Raw genomic sequence first — 18,763 nt, 5'->3', positions numbered from 1 at the left:
CTCAGATGTTCCCTCAGCAGTGGAATGGATAACTTGTGCCATATTCACACACAGGAATAATATGCAACAGTGAAGATGAACAAATTGCTCCTACAGAAGCCGTGGGGAATCTCACAAACATAATGTTGAATGACAGAGCCGCACACAAAATAATACATACTATGTGATTCCAAAAGTTCAAACACAGGTAAATAAATTTATAGTATTTGTGGAATAATGCCTGGAGGGGAAATGAGGTATTTCTGTGGTGATAGAGCTTCCTTCTTCTCCCTCCCTTCCTTTTCCCACTTATCATTTATTTGTATCATAAGAAGTTAGTATTCTGCGGAACACTCTGGGAAAATAATTTTGTGTGACTTCTGTTTTATTAACTCTCAGTTTTCATAGAGAATCTCAGAGAGGTAGGGTAGCTTGCCTAATTTTGAGTAGTGAGTGATGGATGCAAGAGTTGTTTCTTGACCTGGATGGGGCTTATATGTGTGTTCACTTTGGGATAATTCATTATCGGCAGAGGTAAGAGTATTAAAACAAGTCTGTAGGATGACATTCGTGCAGTGTAAAGGAAATTAAAAAAAAGAAACGTCAGTTTCTCTCCCCAGTCCTCTGGCTGTCCATTTCCTCTGGAGAGAGCCCAGGGCAAACCAAACGCGAGAAAAAAAAAGTCCAGTTCAAACTGCAGTCCTCGCACAGATCTGGAGACTCAAATGTCCACCACTAGGGTTAAAAGGTATTCCCAAACTGGTCCAAGGTGGTTACAAAAGCGAGGAAGTCTCATCGCTGTCCAGGGTAAGAAGGGAAAGAAAAAACATGAAGTTACTCCCCAACCTCGCTGTTGGAGGCTCCGGAATCACCAGGGCAACTGGGAGCGACCCATCATAGGAGGCGGGGCCAAGGCCATTCTTTGACACCCTAGCAACGCAGCAAGCCTTTGTCGCGTCCTAGCAACACACCTGCCCCTCGTGTGTCCTTCCTCCTCCTTGCCGCCTCTAGGCTCCCGCTCACCCTCTCATGGTACCTCTCAGTGGCCCGGAGGGAGGGCTTGGATTTGCATACTGGTGCGGGACAGCTCTTGGGTTCCTGTGGTGGGAGTCACTCAGGGAAAGTCAGCACATGGAGGGAGAGACAGTGAGAAACAGCGTTTCAGAAAGAAAAAAAAAAATCAAGATTTGGTAATTTTTATTTTTAAGGCACATCCAAAGCTCTGAGGAGAGGAGATTGGAGGGTGGGAAAATCAATTTTGTATAAACTCCATATAAAGAAAGAAGAAGAGACCCATTGAGGACTGAGAACCGAGCCAACTGGAGACAGACCTGCAATGTTGGACACCATCGTCCCTTCCGTGCAAGACCTGGGCAGGCAGGTGCTGCCTACGCTGCTGTCGCTGAGCCAAGAGGGTAAGCGATGTGGGGTGAGGGCTCTGGGGGCTGGATCTTAACCCGCTTAGGGAAAGGCAGAGAATCTCCATCCTTATCCTCCGGAGTGACCAGGTTATCTTGGCAACCAGCTGGCAATCACAGCAGGCTTACACTGGATGCCCAGAGACAGTTTCTTTATTGACTGCCTTAATGAGGGAAAGGGGCCAGGTGAGGATTTTGATTAAAAGAGATAATGTCTTAGCTTGGGGACTAGCACAAAGTAAGTGCTCAATAAATGTTAGCTAAAAACAACCACCCCACATGGCTCCTTCCCAGACTACATGAAAGAAAAGGCTACTTTTGTTGCCCTTGATGTTTGGGGTTAAGTGAGAGGACCATAAAATGAACAGGGTGGTTGGAAGAAGACCTGGCAACGTCTTACAGAAAGCTTACTAGGCTTGATCAAAAACATACTTTCTTGGAAGAATCCCCCTAAAGTGACACTGAGATGTCTGGAAGCAATAGGAGCCCTTGGTTTTCCGGAAATGGACACTATTGTTACTATCAAGTCATCATAACTTAGGGATGTTGCCTATGCTTTAACCAAATGACTTAAGAAGACAAAAATAAATAGGAGTAGATGCCTCTTTTCTTTCCCCTGCATCACTCCTATTTTTCCCATTATAATAATTCTAAAAGAAGCATTGAATATAATGGTTTTATGGATTAAAAATATTTGCCATATTTATAAATTTATATAGAATTTATTTATATGAGTAATTTTGAGAACCTACTATGTGTTAGGTACTAGAGAACTGATGGTAAGCAAAAACCTTGGAATTTATAGTCTATTGAGGGAAGAGATACACCTTAACCAAATAATCACAGAAATAAATACTACATTACAATTAGTAAGTGCTATGGGTGCGGGTGCATGGTACACTGGGATCTTTTACTCAGGGCGAGGATGGGGATATTTGTCAAGATTTGCTGAAGAAGAGAAGATTCGAGCTGAGATGTGAAGAAGGAGTTGCTGTGAAATAGATGAAACGAATCAGGGGAGTGAGGAGTGGAGGGAAGCGGCAGTGTGCCTGGCAGGGGGAATAACAAGAGCATGTTGACAAGAGGGAGCCTGGTGTGACTGCAGGACTGGAGGGAGGTCAAGATGGCTTCTCTGTCAGTGTGGGAGGTGAGTGTGTTCTAAAGGAGGCTGGAGAGAAATGGAGGGGTCAGGCGATGCATGTAAATCATATTAAGGATAGTGGTCCCTATTCTAAGCCTGATTAAAGGCCCCTAAGTGTTTTGCGTGAAGCTAAAGGAGGGGTTGAATGACATGATCAAGTTTGTGGGTTGTTTTGTTTTGTTTTGTTTTAAAGATTTTATTTATTTGACAGAGATGACAAGTAGGCAGAGAGGCAGGCAGAGAGAGAGGGTGGGGGAAGCAGGCTCCCTGCTGAGCAGAGAGCCCGATGTGGGGCTCGATCCCAGGACTCTGGGATCAAGACCTGAGCCAAAGGCAGAGGCTTAACCCACTGAGCCACCCAGGCACCACAATCAAGTTTGTGTTTTAAAAAAGATTGCTCTGGTTTCCAAGTGAATGAATTGGGGGGTTAAGAACACCTAGAACAGTAACTTAAGTGAGAATGAATGGTAGCTTGGTCTAAATTGGTAGCAGTAGAAGTGGAGAGAAGTAGACAGACTGTAAGGCTATTTAGAGACAAAATTTACAGATTGTGGTGGTGGACTGGGTAGGAGGGTGAGAGAGAAAGGAAGTCTCAAGGATGAGTTCCGAGTTCTTGGCTTATATAATTGAGTAGATGGTGATGACAGTCATTGCGATTGAAACCTTGGATATAGGGCAAGATTTAAGGGAAGAAAGATGCTGGGTTTTTGTTTGTTTGTTATGTTTTTTTTTTAAATGTTTTTATTTGAGAGAGAGAGAGAGAGAGAATCAAAGAGAGACAGATAGCATGAGAGGGTAGAGGGTCAGAGGGAGAAGCAGACTCCCTGCTGAGCAGGGAGCCCTATGCGGGACCCGATCCTGGGACTCCAGGATCATGACCCAAGCTGAAGGCCGTCACTCAACCAACTGAGCCACCCAGGCACCCAGAAGATGCTGGTTTTGAGCACGTGAAGTGTCTCAGTGAGATATCCAAAGAGGCAGTGGGATACATGGGTCTAGAACCTAAAGATGGGGAGAGTTTCTGGGCTTCTAAAAAAACACTTGGGACTCATCAGCATTTTGGTGGCGATTAAAGCCCTGAGCATGGATGTGACTGCTTAAGAGGAGTCTAGAGTGAAGAATGAAGGTCGAGGGCTGTATCTTTGAAAATTTCAACACTTTAATTATTTATTTATTTATTTATAAGATTTTATTTATCCATTTGAGAGAGAGAGACAGCATGAGCAGGGTGGAAGGGGAGGGGAGGGGCATAGGGGAGAGGGAGAAACCAGACTTCTTGCTTAACAGGGGCCCCGCATGCAGGACTTGATCCCAGGACCCTGGGGTATGACCTGAGCTGAAGGGAGACGCTTAACCAACTGAGCCACCCAGGTGCCCCAAAATTCCAGCATTTAATGGCTGAGTTGAGGAAGATGAGCTTTCGAAGGAGAATGAGAGAAAATGGTTGTACAGATAGGAAGAAAACACAGGAGACAGTAGTTGTCACAAAAGCTAACAGGAGAGGTGTTTAAAGGAGGAGAGTGGTCATCAGCGTTAAATATGACTGAGGGGTCAGAGAGGTGAAAATTAAACATATTAATCTGTTGACAAGGAGACCATTGATGACCTCAGCAAGAACTTTATTGGTTGAAGGATAGAAATAGAAGTCAAATAACTACTTATTAACATTCACAAACGACCCAATGTGAAGGAGATAAGGATAAAATTCTAATTTCAGGAAACAAAAAAATTAATTTTTTCATATTAAGTCCTGTTGTTTCCATATGTTTCACTGAAGTTTAGTATTATGTAGTTATGGTACTTCGAAGGTCCTGTCATCGTTTTATGGATATGAACTGAATCAAACTTGTGAAGACTACATAGCTAGCAATCTTCGGAGGCAGGAAGGCTGTAGGTCTTCTGTGTGACACACTGATCTTTTCACTGCACTTTGCTCTGGGAATATGATTCTTTGTTTAGATCACTCTTGAATATTTTACTTTGTTTGTGTGTCAGTATTTTAATTTTAGAAGATATCTTATGAAGTCAGGGAGCTTATCTTTTATATTTGGTATTAATATCTATTTCTAGCATATATTATTCTATAATTTACATAATGGACACAGTTCTTTTTTATAATGATCATATATAAAACAGAATTCCTGCTACTTGGCACTGTGTTTACAAATATGGTTTTGAATGCATAAAGTGTCTAGAATTCGAAGTCAAATGATGGTTGAACTGAGTACAGAAGGTACGTGCAGGGATTATTTCTTTATAATAGTGATTCATGGGATTTCAGTATTTGATTAAAATAAATAATTACCCCACCTTTCTCTAAAATATAAAAGTAGCATATTCTTTAACTTGCTTCATAGACTGGATTACAATTCTTTTTGTTTTGAGATTAAGTGATGCCCTCTCTGATTTTGGGATGCCAGAAAAATCAAAGATAAAAATCATAGTTTGTAAGATATTCGAATCTACCTATTCCAGCCAAAGGGCAGGACCCTAAAACTTCCTAAAGGGAATTATGTGCAAGCTTTCTCTTTTCTTCAGTAAGAAATAGCAAATTTCAGGGGCGCCTGGTTAGCTCAGTGGCTCAGTGGGTTAAGCCTCTGCCTTTGGCTCAGGTCATGATCCCAGGGTTCTGGGATCGAGCCCCGCATCGGGTTCTCTGCTCAGTGGGGAGCCTGCTTCCTCCTCTCTCTCTGCCTGCCTCTCTGCCTACTTGTCATCTCTGTCAAATAAATAAAATTTTAAAAAATAGCAAATTTCAGTTTCAAATAATAAACTCTGCTCTTGCATAACTTTGCCCATTAGGTTGTATAGAGTAAAATGACGTGACTTGTGAATATATCAGCCAAATGAAGAAAGATGATCCTCAAATTTCCAGTTAAGCTCAGTCAAGTCTTTTCATTAGTTTGGTTGCAAGCTATATAGTTTCTCCAGGCTCTAATTAAATCATTTCCTTTGGTATAGATTGTTTTCCTGAAATCTGAGCTGCATATCATGAGTCTAGGTGAAAGACTTAATAGTTTGACTTAAAAACTTGAAAGGTCTCCCTGTAAATCTGGGTATTATGAAGATTCTTTATTGTTAGTAAATTAATGACGTTTTTGGTCATGATGAAAATTTTAATTCAGCATACAATTGGGATCGGTTGAAAGACCTTCTTAGTTCTTAGCTGCCAGAAGTAGAATTCTTTTGTCTATGGTGGTGGGCAAGAGTGAGGAACACAGTAGGATGGAGCAGAGTAGAGGGACAACTTGGTTATAATCTTGTCACTTGGCTCGCTGTAGCATGCAACCCTAGTTTTCTTGGTGGGTGAGTGAATTTCCATCACCCAGCTTGTTTCCAGATGCCGATGAGAATCACTACTACTTCTCATTGCCTAACCTATTCCTCCTCTGGCATATTAATTAAAATACTTATAACCCTGATATATTGGAATTTAGAGTTTGCAATTTCCCTGCTTTAGCTAGTGGCTTAAACCATTAGAAATAAAAGTTGTATATTATGCTAAGCAAAATATGTCCAATCAGAGAAAACCAATTATCATATGATCTCACTGATATATGGAATTTAAGAAACAAAGCAGAGGATCGTAGGGGAAGAGAGGAAAAATGAAACAAGATGAAACCAGACAGGGAGATAAACCATGAGAGACTCTTAATCATAGGAAATGAACTGAGGGTTGCTGGAGCGGGGTCGGGTGGAGGGAGAGGGTAACTGGGGGATGGACATTGAGGACATGTGATAGAATGAGCACTGGGTATTACACAAGACTGATGAATCACAGACCAGTACCCCTGAGACAAATAATCCATTATATGTTAATTAATTGAATTTAAATTTTTAAAAAGGAAAAAAAAGTAATAAAACATAGAGCAATAAATCAAGCAGTTTCCAAAGTGGAAAGAGAATTGGTCTTTTATCACCAACTGTGTCCATATCCCAAAGAGGCAACCTGGTAATGTTACTGTTCTTGATCTTTTATTTGAGAATTAAACATAACACTTGATTTGCAAAGAGTTCCTCAATGAAAAGTATCTTTTTTTTAAAAAGATTTTATTTACTTGAGAGAGCACGCATGAACAAGCTGGGGGAGGGACAGAAGGAGAGAGCATCTGAGCACAGAACCCAACAAGGGGCTGGATCCCACAACCATGAGATCTTGACTGGAGCTGAAATGGAGTCAGATGCTCTACCAACTGAGTCACTCAGGTGCCCCTGGAAAGTATCTTTAATACACATCATTGGGTTTGGAATGGAGATGTCAACACAGACTTAATTTTCTGTATTTCTTTTTCTTTTCCAGCTTTAAATTTTTTAAATTTGCATATTTAAAAATTGTGCGTTCCCGTGATTAAAATTGTTGAACAAAAAAATGGCACTCTGATTAAACTGCATTTTAGAGCCTCCAGGACACCTTGGACCAGCTGCATTTTTACTCTAGATTTCACTGTCTTCCCACCCAGCTTCTTCCTTCACCAACATGCAAGTTCTTTTCCTTGCCTGCCAGCCAGATAGGCAGATGGGAGAGGCAAGCGCAGCTTTCACTGTCAGTAGTTCTTGATTCCTTGATGTGTAAAGGGGAAGCACAGCCATTTAAACTTGATCCAATGTGTTTGCCTCTGACAAGGTTAAACAGCTGAAAAGAAGTAAGAAAGCGATGCTTGTGGAATGTGCCGTGTATATCGGCTGCACACGCCTCATTAAGATTCCCTGCTAGCTAGCTTCTCCTGTTCAGTCGTTTCTCTTGAAGGCAGTGGATTTTTTTTCTGTGTTTCTGCCTTCAATTTCAACTTACTGAATTTCTCTCTCTAAGTCCTCTCGGGGCCGTCAGACTTTGGTTGCAGAGGAAGCAGAGTGAGGTACACAAGTCAGCGAAGTCCATCCTGTACCGTGGCCGCCGCCAAGTCTCTGTATTTCTAAATATTGGTTATACCTAGAGTATATCCTCATATCCCATCTTTAACACTAGTTATGGGCAACTACTTATTTTTCTGCCACATTTTTTGGGGGAACATATCTCAGAACAAGAAAAAGAAGACCTCTCTCTGATCATTCAAAGCAGATAGGGAGAAGTCTATGCACTGATTCAAGACCTTGGGTCCCTACCCTAAGTTCTGTTGTTAAAAATTATTGTTTTAGAGATATATTAGTATATTTGTTACAGTAAATTAGGTACATTTGAAGCAGATAATTAGGATTAGGCAGGAGGTCTGCAGAGCCCTCGCAGGCAGAGCGGTGACAGCTTGTCCTCTTAAGAGTAACAAATGAGAATGAAAAGCAAGTCAAAATTAAGCAAAAACATGGTGATGATTTTGCAATATAGACAAATATCAAATAATGTTGTACACTTGAAACTAGTATAATATGTGTCAATTGAATCTCAATTAAAAAAGAATGTATATTTTTATAGGTTTAGTAATGATGTTTTAGGAGCATAAGACATTTAAAGATTTTATTTTATTTATTTGACAGAGGGAGAGATCACAAGTAGGCAGAGAGGCAGGCAGAGAGAAAAGGGGAAGCAGGCTCCCTGCTGAGCAGAGAGCCCGGTGTGGGGCTCCATCCCAGGACCCTGAGACCATGACCTGAGCTGAAGGCAGAGGATTAACCTACTGAGGCCACCCAGGCGTCCCTGGGCATAAGACATTTAAAAAATATGGAAGGCTACTGCATGCTACTCACTGTTGATGATACACAAGACTCAGTGCACCAAAGAACTTAGGTCCCTGCTGCCATGGAGATTATCGTCTAGGCAGCGTTGTGCAGAAAGATCTCTCTCTCTCTCTCTCACACACACACACACACACACACTCCATTTGGGAGTACTCCCCCACCGAAAGAATTAAGCAAAACAGAAGTATAGGGACACTTATTATAGACAACAGCCTTTCATGCCTCAGTGGTGCTTGGCTTTATTCCTGTGTTATAGGATGGCATACGAATAAAGGTTTATCAGATGGCACAGAGTAGACACTCCATAAATGCTTTTTGAATGTCATTCAAAATAAGGAAAGGGTGAAATAGGTGATGGGGATAAGAGGGTGAACTTGTGATGAGCACCTGGTGTTGTAGGGAAGTGTTGAATCACTAAATTGTACACCAGAAACTAACATTACGCTATATGTTAACTAACTGGAATTTAAATGAAAACTTTATTATTTTAAAAAGATTATTTATTATTTATTTATTTGACAGAGAGAGAGAGAGAGAGAGAGAGAGAGAGAGATCACCAGTAGGCAGAGAGAGGGGGGAAGCAGGATCCCCACCGAGCAGAGAGCCCGATGCAGGGCTCTATCCCAGGACCCTAGAGATCATGACCTGAGCCAAAGGCAGAGGCTTAACCCACTGGACCACCCAGGAACCCCTAAATAACAACTTAAAAAGTCTAGATTATACTTGGCTAGCTCTATTTAGGATAAAAGGAACTCTGTCACACTTTTATAGAATTTATAGAATTTCCTTTATAGAATTAAAAACAAGTGTGTGACAGAGTTCCTTTTATCCTAGAAAGATTTTACTCAAAAGTCTATTGTATTATTATTATTATTAAGCACATTTTTGGAACTTAAAAGGGGGAGCTTTAGCTATTAGGAAAATTAACTTTGAGGAATGACCTTACTTTCTTCTAATTCTAAATTTATTGGGAATTACTATTATTTGATTCTGCATTTCATATTTACTTTTTTATATTAGCACCAGATACTATCACATGAATGTTTAAATAAATTATTTTTTATTTCCTTTGAATTTCAGAAGTCTCTGCTATCTGGGCAAATGTGTCAGAATTTGTGGAACGGCAGCTATCCCTGCACAAGGTAAGATTTATACTTTAAGTTTAATGCAAGAGTCCAAAGGATCTTTCCTCCTTAGTCTCGTATAATTTTGCTGTGAGCAAGATAGCAGACTTTATGGCCATCCTAATTTAACTTTCAGTCTTGTGATTTTATCATGCTCCCACTTTTGACTTATGGATAGTAGATTTAACAAACACGGATTTTATTCTTAGGTAATGAATTTGTACAAGTTCTACTCTTCTAGTGATACCAAGCACTGACTAGCCTGGCTATGTGTAGAGGAACTAGATGAATTCTATTTATCTGTGACCAGATAGTTCCTGGCATAGCTATAGAAGGATATATTGCTTCCTGTCTTGCCTCCTTGCAGGGAATGGCTTTTTATTGAAATACAAGGAGACAATGAGGGACTGAACTCACCTTGCCCAAAATGAGAAATCTTGGCTTGCCTTGAGTTTGGATGCCCTAGAACTGGTCAGAACTTTGAGAAGTTTGGAGGGGAGCTGGGAAGTTGTGAAACATTTATATGCTACTCAGAGGTCTCAATATGGCAGCCCTTAGGCCGAATTCATCCTTCAAACTTTTGTTTGTTCTGATAATTTGAATTAGTCATCACCACCTAAAATTTGGAGAGTTTATATAAAGTTTTGGATCTGTTTCTCTCTTCTCTTGAAAAATCAGCAGATTTAACAATACCAGTTTTTCCATGCCTGCATGCTGACATTTGACTGGAGCCAACAATGGGCTCTAGCCTTTGGATGCGATTTGTACTTTCTAGCCACTGCAGTTTCTGGTTGGCTACCTTCACTCCCCTGCATTCTTTCATGGTGTATGTAGGCATTTGTAACCCTTGAGGTATGATATTTTCAGGGAGACAGAGACCCAGTTTGAGAGCCAAAAGCATTTGCTTCTACCTAGCAGCCAAGATCATTCCACTGCAGCATATGCCTTGGATGCTGGATTGTCTGATTTTAAATGAGAGACAAAACCTAAAAGATGGAATGAGAAAGCAGGGATTCTTATGGCCTCTTAAATTACCTCTTTCTAATGGCAAACGATTAAAATTTGGAATTTCACACAATTTAGGACAAGAGGAATCTTTAAAAAATTTTATTAATTATTTTTATTAATATATAATGTATTATTTGACCCAGGGGTTACAGGTCTGTGAATCGTCAGGCTTACACATTTCACAGCACTCACCATATCATATATCCTCCCCAATGTCTATAACCCAACCACCGTCTCCCTATCCCGTCCCCCAGCAAACCTCAGTTTGTTTTGTGAGATTAAGAGTCTCTTATGGTTTGTCTCCCTCCCAATCCCATCTTGTTTCATTTTTTCCTTCCCTACCCTCAAGCCCCACGCTCTGCCTCTCAAATTCCTCCTATTAGAGAGAGAGAGAGAGGGTGTGAGTGGGGGTGTGTAAGCGGGGTGGAGAGGCAGATGGAGAGGGAGAAGAAGACTCCTTGATGAGCGGGGAGCCCCACGTGGGGCTCCATTGGAGGACCCTGGGGTCATGACCTGGGCCAAAGGCAGACTCTTAACTGAGCCACCAGGTGCCCTGGACAAGAGGACTCTTAAATTATGATTTAAAATTAGCATGGCAATCCATACAAGTTTCTTAGTCCTCACAGGCCTTGAATGATAATGAGATGGGAGATCTGATGTTGGAAGGATTGGAGATCAATGTATTACATTTATATTTATATGAAAACTTAAAGTCATAACGTGCTATAGCTGTAGGAGATTGTAGAGATCATTGACTATTTAATGGTTAATTCTTTCCATGTTTTTTTGGATAATGGTACTAAGGGTTATTTTTCTGATAGTTGCTCTTCCCCGCCCCCCTTCCTTTTTTCTTGCAGGGGGTTCAGATTCCAGGACTTGGAACTTTCAGTTTCATGAGACAAAACTTGAAGTGGGAAACAACAAGTTTATTCTGATTCAGAGACCCATATTTATCATGGCCGAGAAGTTAGTTCAGATTCATGGACTCAAGCAAAACAAAATACATATTCCCGGTAAACTTCTTCAATATTTAAGACTTTCTCAGAAAGTAACTGGCCTGGGGATGAAAATGAAAGGGCAAAGTGTGTTCACTTGCTACCTTACAGGTTTCTGATTTGAGGAGCTCAGTTTTCATGTGGAACCTTTGGGGGTGGGGGACAACACAGGAAATAATAGACATTCTTCCTGCAGGCCATTTCAAACCTCAGTAGCTTAAGAGGCAGGCCTGGGAAGACTTGAAGTGATGTCAAGGCAAATTTATATAAATGCCACATTACAGAGTTGTGCAGACTTTATTAATTTTTTTAGGCGCTAAGAAGTTAAAAGTGGCTATTGAAAAAGTTAATTAGGGTCCCTGTTAGAATTATAGTCCATGTTAGCTATAAAAAAAGACCTCTAACTGTTTCTATCATACATAATCTAAATTATTAAAATTTAAAAGTGAGGTTAATAATTCCACAGACGAACACCTTGTATACCTCTTACACCCTAAAATCTTCCTTCCTTCCTCCCTCCCTCCTTCCCCCTGCCTTCCTTTCTTCCCTCTTACCACAGATATTTACTGAGAGCCAACTATGTATCAGGCCTTGTTCTAGGACCTTGAAATACAGTGGTAGGCAAAACAGGCATGCCACCTGACACAGGATGCTTGCTTATGCTCCAGCTTTGGTGTGTGGACTTAGTGATGCCTGCTCTGGCTCCTTAGGGGCCTTTGGGGGCTTCCTTCCTGATTTCTGGTCTGTGTTCCTTTTGATCTTCCTTACTATTGATTCCTGCATCAGACTGATAGATGGACAAAGAGAATCTACCCTCGAAGTCAGCAGGTAAAAAGGCTAAAACTTGCCTTTTGTGAACTTCCCTGAAAGTTAATTTTCAGACAGACTTTCCACCGAAAAGGAAATATTGGAAAAACAAATACCAACAAATTATACTTAGAATTCATTATGCATATAATCTATATGGTAGATTTGATGGACTGTTCAGACATTTCTACCTAGAGTTTTATGGACATATAATATCCTAATTCATCAAAAACCTAGCAAAGTGAAAAGATAGCCAACTTTTTTTTTGACAAAAACATTTGCTCCTTAGAATTAGTTTGCCATCATAGTATACTGCAAAAAAGTAACTTAGATCTGTAGTTTTTTTTTTTTTACAAGATTGGAGAATTAATTATTTTTTTATAAGTTTGAAGAAATTTCAGAATTAAATATATATGCTTGAATTAATTCACAAGAACAGTTCTGTCTAGAGTTTACCTTTGGGGTTATGATTCTTCATCATTAATTAACTACGTAACTAAACATTATATAGTGAGTCTTAAAGATTGTCAAGACATAATCCTTCCTTTGAAGAGCTCAGAATTTAGCATGGGAAATAAATATGAAAGCAAATGTTGCAACATGATTAAATGCTGTGAAAGCACCATTGATGAGAACTGGATCAAGTGTCAAGGGAGCTGAGAGGAGAGCATGCCCAACTTTGCTCAGGGAGAGTTAGGAAGATGGCATATACGGGGGGTCTTAAAGGATGATAGGACTTTGCTGGCAGAGAAGCTATGGAAAATATTTCGGGAACAGTGTGAATGATTCAAGAATAAGAGAAGGAGTAAAGCCTATGAAAGGAGTAATGGGTACTTCTGTGTGGCCAAGGCATATGATTGTGGAGGCAAGTGGAGGGAGGTAAGACAAAAATAGTTTGTAGTGGTCAAATTGTGAGGGGCCTTTGGCAGTATGGTAAGGACTTCAGAATTCATCCTATAGACAAAGAGGAGCCATTGAAAGTTTTTGAGCAGAGACTTGAATGTACTAACCCAGTTTTTAGTTTAGGAAAATAGTTCTTTTAATTACTGTAGTTTTGGGGCACCTGGGTGGCTCAGTTGGTTAAGTGTCTGCCTTCTGCTCAGGTGGTGATCCCAGGCTTCTGGGATTGAGCCAGACTCAGCAGGGAGTCTGCTTCTCCCTCTCCCTCTACCCCTTCCCCCTGCTCGTGCTTTCTCTCTGTCTCTATCTCAAATAAATAAATAAATAAAATCTTTAATTACAGTAATTTGGTGAAATATGATAGGAGCCTGAATGAAGGCATTGGCAATCGGGAGGAAGATGAAGGAGTCAATTCATGACATATTTTATATGGAGAACTGATGGGATTTGGCTGCCAGTTGAGAGTGGTAGGTAGCAAGAAGCAGGGAGGTATTTAGCATGACTCAGATTTCTTGGAAAATAGATGTATGTTCTTGTCATTAGTGTCACAGGGAATGAAGGGGCAGGCAGGTTGGGATGGCAGGAAATATAATGAGTTCACTTTTGGATACGTTAAATTTGAAATTCCTGTAGGGATACTTAGGTAGAGAGAATTCCAGAGCTTAGGAGAGGGATGGAGTCTACAGGTCAAGATTTGGATTAATTTACCTAGGAGAGGTTTGAAATAAGGGGAAGAGACAGACAAGGACAAAGTCTTGTTTAACACACACACACACACACACACACACACACACACACACCAACACCAATAAAACACCATCTTACCAGAAGAAGAAGAAGAAGGAAACAGCAATGGAGACCAAGGAAGAGGAAATTGGAGAACCAAGAATGGTGCCATGGATAAAGAGCAAAGAGAGGGCATGGCCAACAGAAGTTACAGAGAGGTCATGAGAGTAAGATTTACAATCTATCCATCAGCTTGTCCATCCTGAGTTGATACTGTCCTTACTGAGATAAGTGGACTGGAAGATAGATTGAAGAGAAGCATTGGACGAATGGGAGGGGACAATCTAGAGGCAGGCATTAGAGCCTTTTCTTTTAAGACATTACAAAAAATAAAAAATAAAATAGAGGGTGGTGGTATAGAAGCACCATTAAGTTGTGCAGAAGACTATGGGCTGATATATGTCTCGTAGTTATATTAATCCTCATCAGTCAGCACTGTCAGACAGAAAAGCTGTAAAGTAATGCTTGCTGAATGAATGTTCAGAATGTTCTTATCTTACTTCTATCCTGTTCCTTTGTTAGTGGATCTTGTTTCTTGCCTCTTTTTGGATTTATCATCTTGATCATCTTTGTTATTTACCCCCTTTCCTGACTATTGTTCTAGTGGAACAGACCCTGTGCTTATTTTTATGCTAGATATAACCATATTCCTCTGCAGTATCATTTATGGACTTATTAGGGAGGAAAAGCAAGTTATCCAGTCTGATGCCCTCTGATAAGATGAACTTTCATTTGAAGGTAACTTCTACTGAAGATGACTATCTTTTCAAAACTCTTGGCATAAAGTGTATATATAATATAAATATTATAAACATTTCAAATGGTGTGATAACTGGAGGAGATAGGCAAATATTGCTACAGTATGTCCTAAGAGAAAAGAAGGCTGACAACTTCAGAAAAACCTCTGATGAAGCGATGCAGTTAGTTATTACTGTGACTCCAAGATAAAATCAAAAGCTTGTCTGCAGTACTGCTTAGAAAGCTAATTGTTCTTATTCTAAGAAAAAAATATACTTTTAGGGAAAATTGTGCCTATTACTGTCTATTGATAGGGTACAACTAAGGGGTTCACATGGACAAGTCTATTTTTGAGTACTGAGAATCAATAATTATTTGTGAGTGTATATGATATATCCTTGTTGTAATTTCTCCTTTTTCCCCCCACCCTGTCTTTACTCCTCTAGGTGATATCCCAGTTGTTCCACTTAATTTTGTCATGATATCCCTGGAGGGTCCATTTAGCAGGGATACAGTGGAAGGATGTGTGAAGAAGACATTGCTTTTTTTATCACGATCCATTTCCATCAAACAAAATGTGGAATTTACTTTCAAAGGAATTGGGGTCCTTGTGATTAAAGGCAACAAAGTGAAGATGAGATTTTATAAGGACTTCCTTTGTTCAGTGGATGGAAGTGGGACTTTGGCAAAAGCCCTAGCAAATGTAAATTAATGTTTTCCTTCTCCAAACCCCTCTCCCAATCATAGCTTTGAATTATTGTGTCATTATTAAGAAGAATTATTAAGAAAAATTCAGGTGGAGTTGTGCCTGGGTAGCTCAGTCAGTTGTTACCAACCCTTGATTTCAGCTTAGGTCATGATCCTCAGGGTCATGATACTGAGTCCCACATTGGGCTCCATGCTCAGTAGGGAGTCTTTGAGATTCTCTCTCTCTCCCTCTCCCTCTGCTCTTCTTCCTGCTTGCATGCACACACACTCTCTCTTAAATAAATAAGTAAATCTTTAAGAAAAAAAAAAAAGAAATATTCAGGTTGGCATATTTTAAATGGCACTTACCCCAAGTAAGAAGAAGTCCTTGTTTATAGATGACTAATTCTTTGACAAAGTTTAGAAGGGCAAAGAAACTTTAAAATAAGTTTTGAGTCAATGCCAATTGAAAAATATAAATAGTAATAGAAACACTCATAATTCTGAATATTTTATAGTACCTTATAGTTTAAAAATTCTTCCACATGTATTATTTCATTTGCGGTTCAAAACTTTATCAAACTGGCATTATTTTCATCCTGATTTTATAAATGAGAAAAATGAAGGTCAGATTATGCGGAGAGACTGAAGTCAGGGTGCTAATAAGTGGTAGAACCAGATTTTATGATCATTCTATTTTTTTTTCTTTTTGCTGGTTATAGCATTTTAATGAAAACCTGTAGTGAATTGAGTCATGGAAATGTATCTTTCTTCAACTTTTTAAAAAAAGATTTTATTTATTTGACACAGAGAGAGATTACAAGTAGTCAGAGAGACAGGTAGAGAGAGAGGGAGAAGCAGGCTCCCCGCTGAGCAGAGAGCCCGACATGGGGCTCCATTCCAGGACCCCGGGATCGTGACCTGAGCCGAAGGCAGAGGCTTAACCCACTGAGTCACCCAGGTGCCCCTTTCTTTAGCTTTTAATTTGCCATATTGTGGAACAAATTTCTAACTGACTCCGTTGTTGTTAACTGTTCAGTAACTGGTATGATCTTCATGCTGAGTTCGACATAGCAGAATTTAAGGAGCTAGTGAAGTAGTCAATCAGTGGGACTAAATGCTTAATGTGCCTTAGGTTCACCTCTGGGAACCAGCAAAGCTGGTATAAGTGAATTAGATTATCATAGAATATTAGATAATCCTGTGTCCCACAGAGTAAAAGCCTGATTTTTAAGTGAAAAGGCTATAAAATGAAATTCTATAAATATGGTCAAATTCTACCCTTTAATTTATTCTCTCATGGAGCTCTTAACAGTTGTACAAAATGAGGCTATTGGTGTTTTCTCCACAATCTGGTTTTATGCAGGATCTTAAAGAGAGGTACCGACCCTGTGTGTGTAAAGTGGAAACACACACAGGTATAACCCTCTTTTTCCATGAAAACCCACCAGAAACAAGGCCAAAGCACTCACCCATCTCTAATCTTCAGGGATACTAGGGAACTCTGTGGCTTTAATAATGCATTTCTAAGAGAGGACAGCATTTTAATTGGCCTGCTGTACTCCTTTAAGACATAACTTTTAAGGAGCGCTTTCCAGAAAGTAGTCCTGAGAGAGATCCTATGAAAAGAGGATCTGGAGACCAAATCCAATGGAGAACGGCTGCATATATCAACCTCACGCACAGAAGCACAAAGCACACAGGCCTGTTCAAGGATCTGAGAAGTCCGGCTACAGAGAAGCCACTTTAACTGCCTGAATCATGAATCATGGAACTTTAGGTTAATCCAATACTTGTTAACATCTATAAAACACATTTTGGGAACTTGCTGTAAAGTGGTGAGAGTGATTGTGTTCCCCCCAAATGTCCCAGAACTTAAACCTGAGTGCTGTCCTGCAGAATGGTTCTCTTAGGAAGCTGTGGGTTTATTTCAATGATGCTGCTTTTGGTGGAAACATATTTAAAACCTCTTTTTGGAAATTCCTTTCAAAGCCTTTTGTAAACTGTGTCATTAATCCCAAAATAATTTTGTATATCATTCTATACTAGTATAATATATAATGTGATTACTATCTAATGTAATAATAATGATAATAGCTGCTATTTGTTGACTGCTGATCCTGCGCCAGCCACTTACATACAGTACCCCCAAATCCGGTGAATTAGAGCCCATTGTTAGCCCCATATGCCCAGGGTCTAAGGCTACATAACTTTAACAATATGGAGATGTGAATATGAACCCACCAACTTCAAGCTCTTCTCTTAACCACCCAACTTTAGAGTTATTTGGGTCAAGCGTGAAATTAGCTTGCTTGTTCATTTTCCTGATAGTTTTTTTTATTAAGTTGGCTCTCCTCTCAACGATGTGTAAAGGAAGCCATAAACTCCGAAGGCAATTTCCAAAGAGGCGATGGTTTGAGAAAAGGCAGCATCAGTGAGTTGGTATGGGACTACCCAGGTGGTAAATGAAATAATTCCTCATTGGTTTTTTAAGCTCTAGACTTTAAGCACTCAAAAAAGTAACAATAGAGAGTACCAGGGTAGCCTTGCTTCTGAGATAGCCAATAGCTTAGATGCATCTGTGTCCGGGACCACTGCCCCAGGTGTAAGCCTTTTCTGTCTCTGTCCTTCAGAGGCCTAACACTGTGGACTCCGTGTTGTCTGGCAGAGAGATCTCAGGGAAGCGACCCAACAGTGTGCTTGCATTTCCAAGGTCAGTGCTTTGCTCCACAGGTTCCTCCAGGACAGCAATCCTTGTTGATTTATTAATGTGATTGGGTTGTGTTTCTCACCTTTTCTAGCTCATGCTGCTTTCAGTGTTCTCTCTTTCTCTCTCAGTGCTCCAGCAAAGAAGAATTTTATGCATACTTTCCATAGCTAAGATAGAAAACAATGCACAGACTATTCCTTTTTTATATTATTTTTTTTCTGAGGTTTCAATAATTCTAAACACCACTTGGTGCTCACCACGACAACTATACTCTTAATCTTCTTTATCTCAGCACTCCCCCATCCACCTCCCCTCTGGAAACCACCAGTTTATTCTCTGTATTTAAGAATCTGCTTTTTTTTTTTTTTTTTTTTTTTTTTTTTTGGTCTCTTATTTTCTTTGTTTGTTTGTGGAACTCCTAAGTTCCACATATGAGTGGAATGATATGGTATTTGTCTTTCTCTGTCTGACTTATTTTACTTTGTATTATACCTTCTAGGTCCATATGGACTATTCATTTTTTTTTAAAGATTTTATTTATTTATTGAACAGAGAGAGATCACAAGTAGGCAGAGAGGCAGGCAGAGAGAGAGAGGAGGAAGCAGGCTCCCCACCAAGGAAAGAGCCCGATGTGGGGCTCGATCCCAGGACCCTGGGATCATGACCTGAGCCGAAGGCAGAGGCTTTAACACTCTGAGCCACCCAGGCGCCCCTGGACTATTCATTTTTTAAACTACTCGTAGTTCCCTGGAAATTCTGATACTACCTCCCATCACCTTTAGTCCCTGCAATATAAGTGC

General features: G+C 40.1%; 1 protein-coding gene across 1 annotated transcript in view; it reads left to right on the top strand.

Moving 5' to 3' along the window:
• Nucleotides 1-924: 924 nt before the first annotated feature.
• CCDC81 (coiled-coil domain containing 81) overlaps nt 925-18,763 on the top strand; it is a 42,584-nt gene continuing 24,745 nt past the window's right edge. The window contains 7 exon segments of the mRNA XM_047694022.1: nt 925-1,011; nt 1,188-1,394; nt 9,289-9,350; nt 11,198-11,240; nt 11,243-11,353; nt 15,013-15,269; nt 17,887-17,966. Of these exon segments, the coding sequence (XP_047549978.1) occupies nt 1,316-1,394; nt 9,289-9,350; nt 11,198-11,240; nt 11,243-11,353; nt 15,013-15,269; nt 17,887-17,966 (632 nt within the window). The 5' untranslated portion in view covers nt 925-1,011; nt 1,188-1,315.

This window comes from Lutra lutra, chromosome 10 (assembly GCF_902655055.1).
Source record: "Lutra lutra chromosome 10, mLutLut1.2, whole genome shotgun sequence".
Lineage (NCBI taxonomy): Eukaryota > Metazoa > Chordata > Mammalia > Carnivora > Mustelidae > Lutra > Lutra lutra.
Note: the sequence above shows the minus strand (reverse complement) of the source record. Positions and strands in the feature narration are given on the sequence as shown.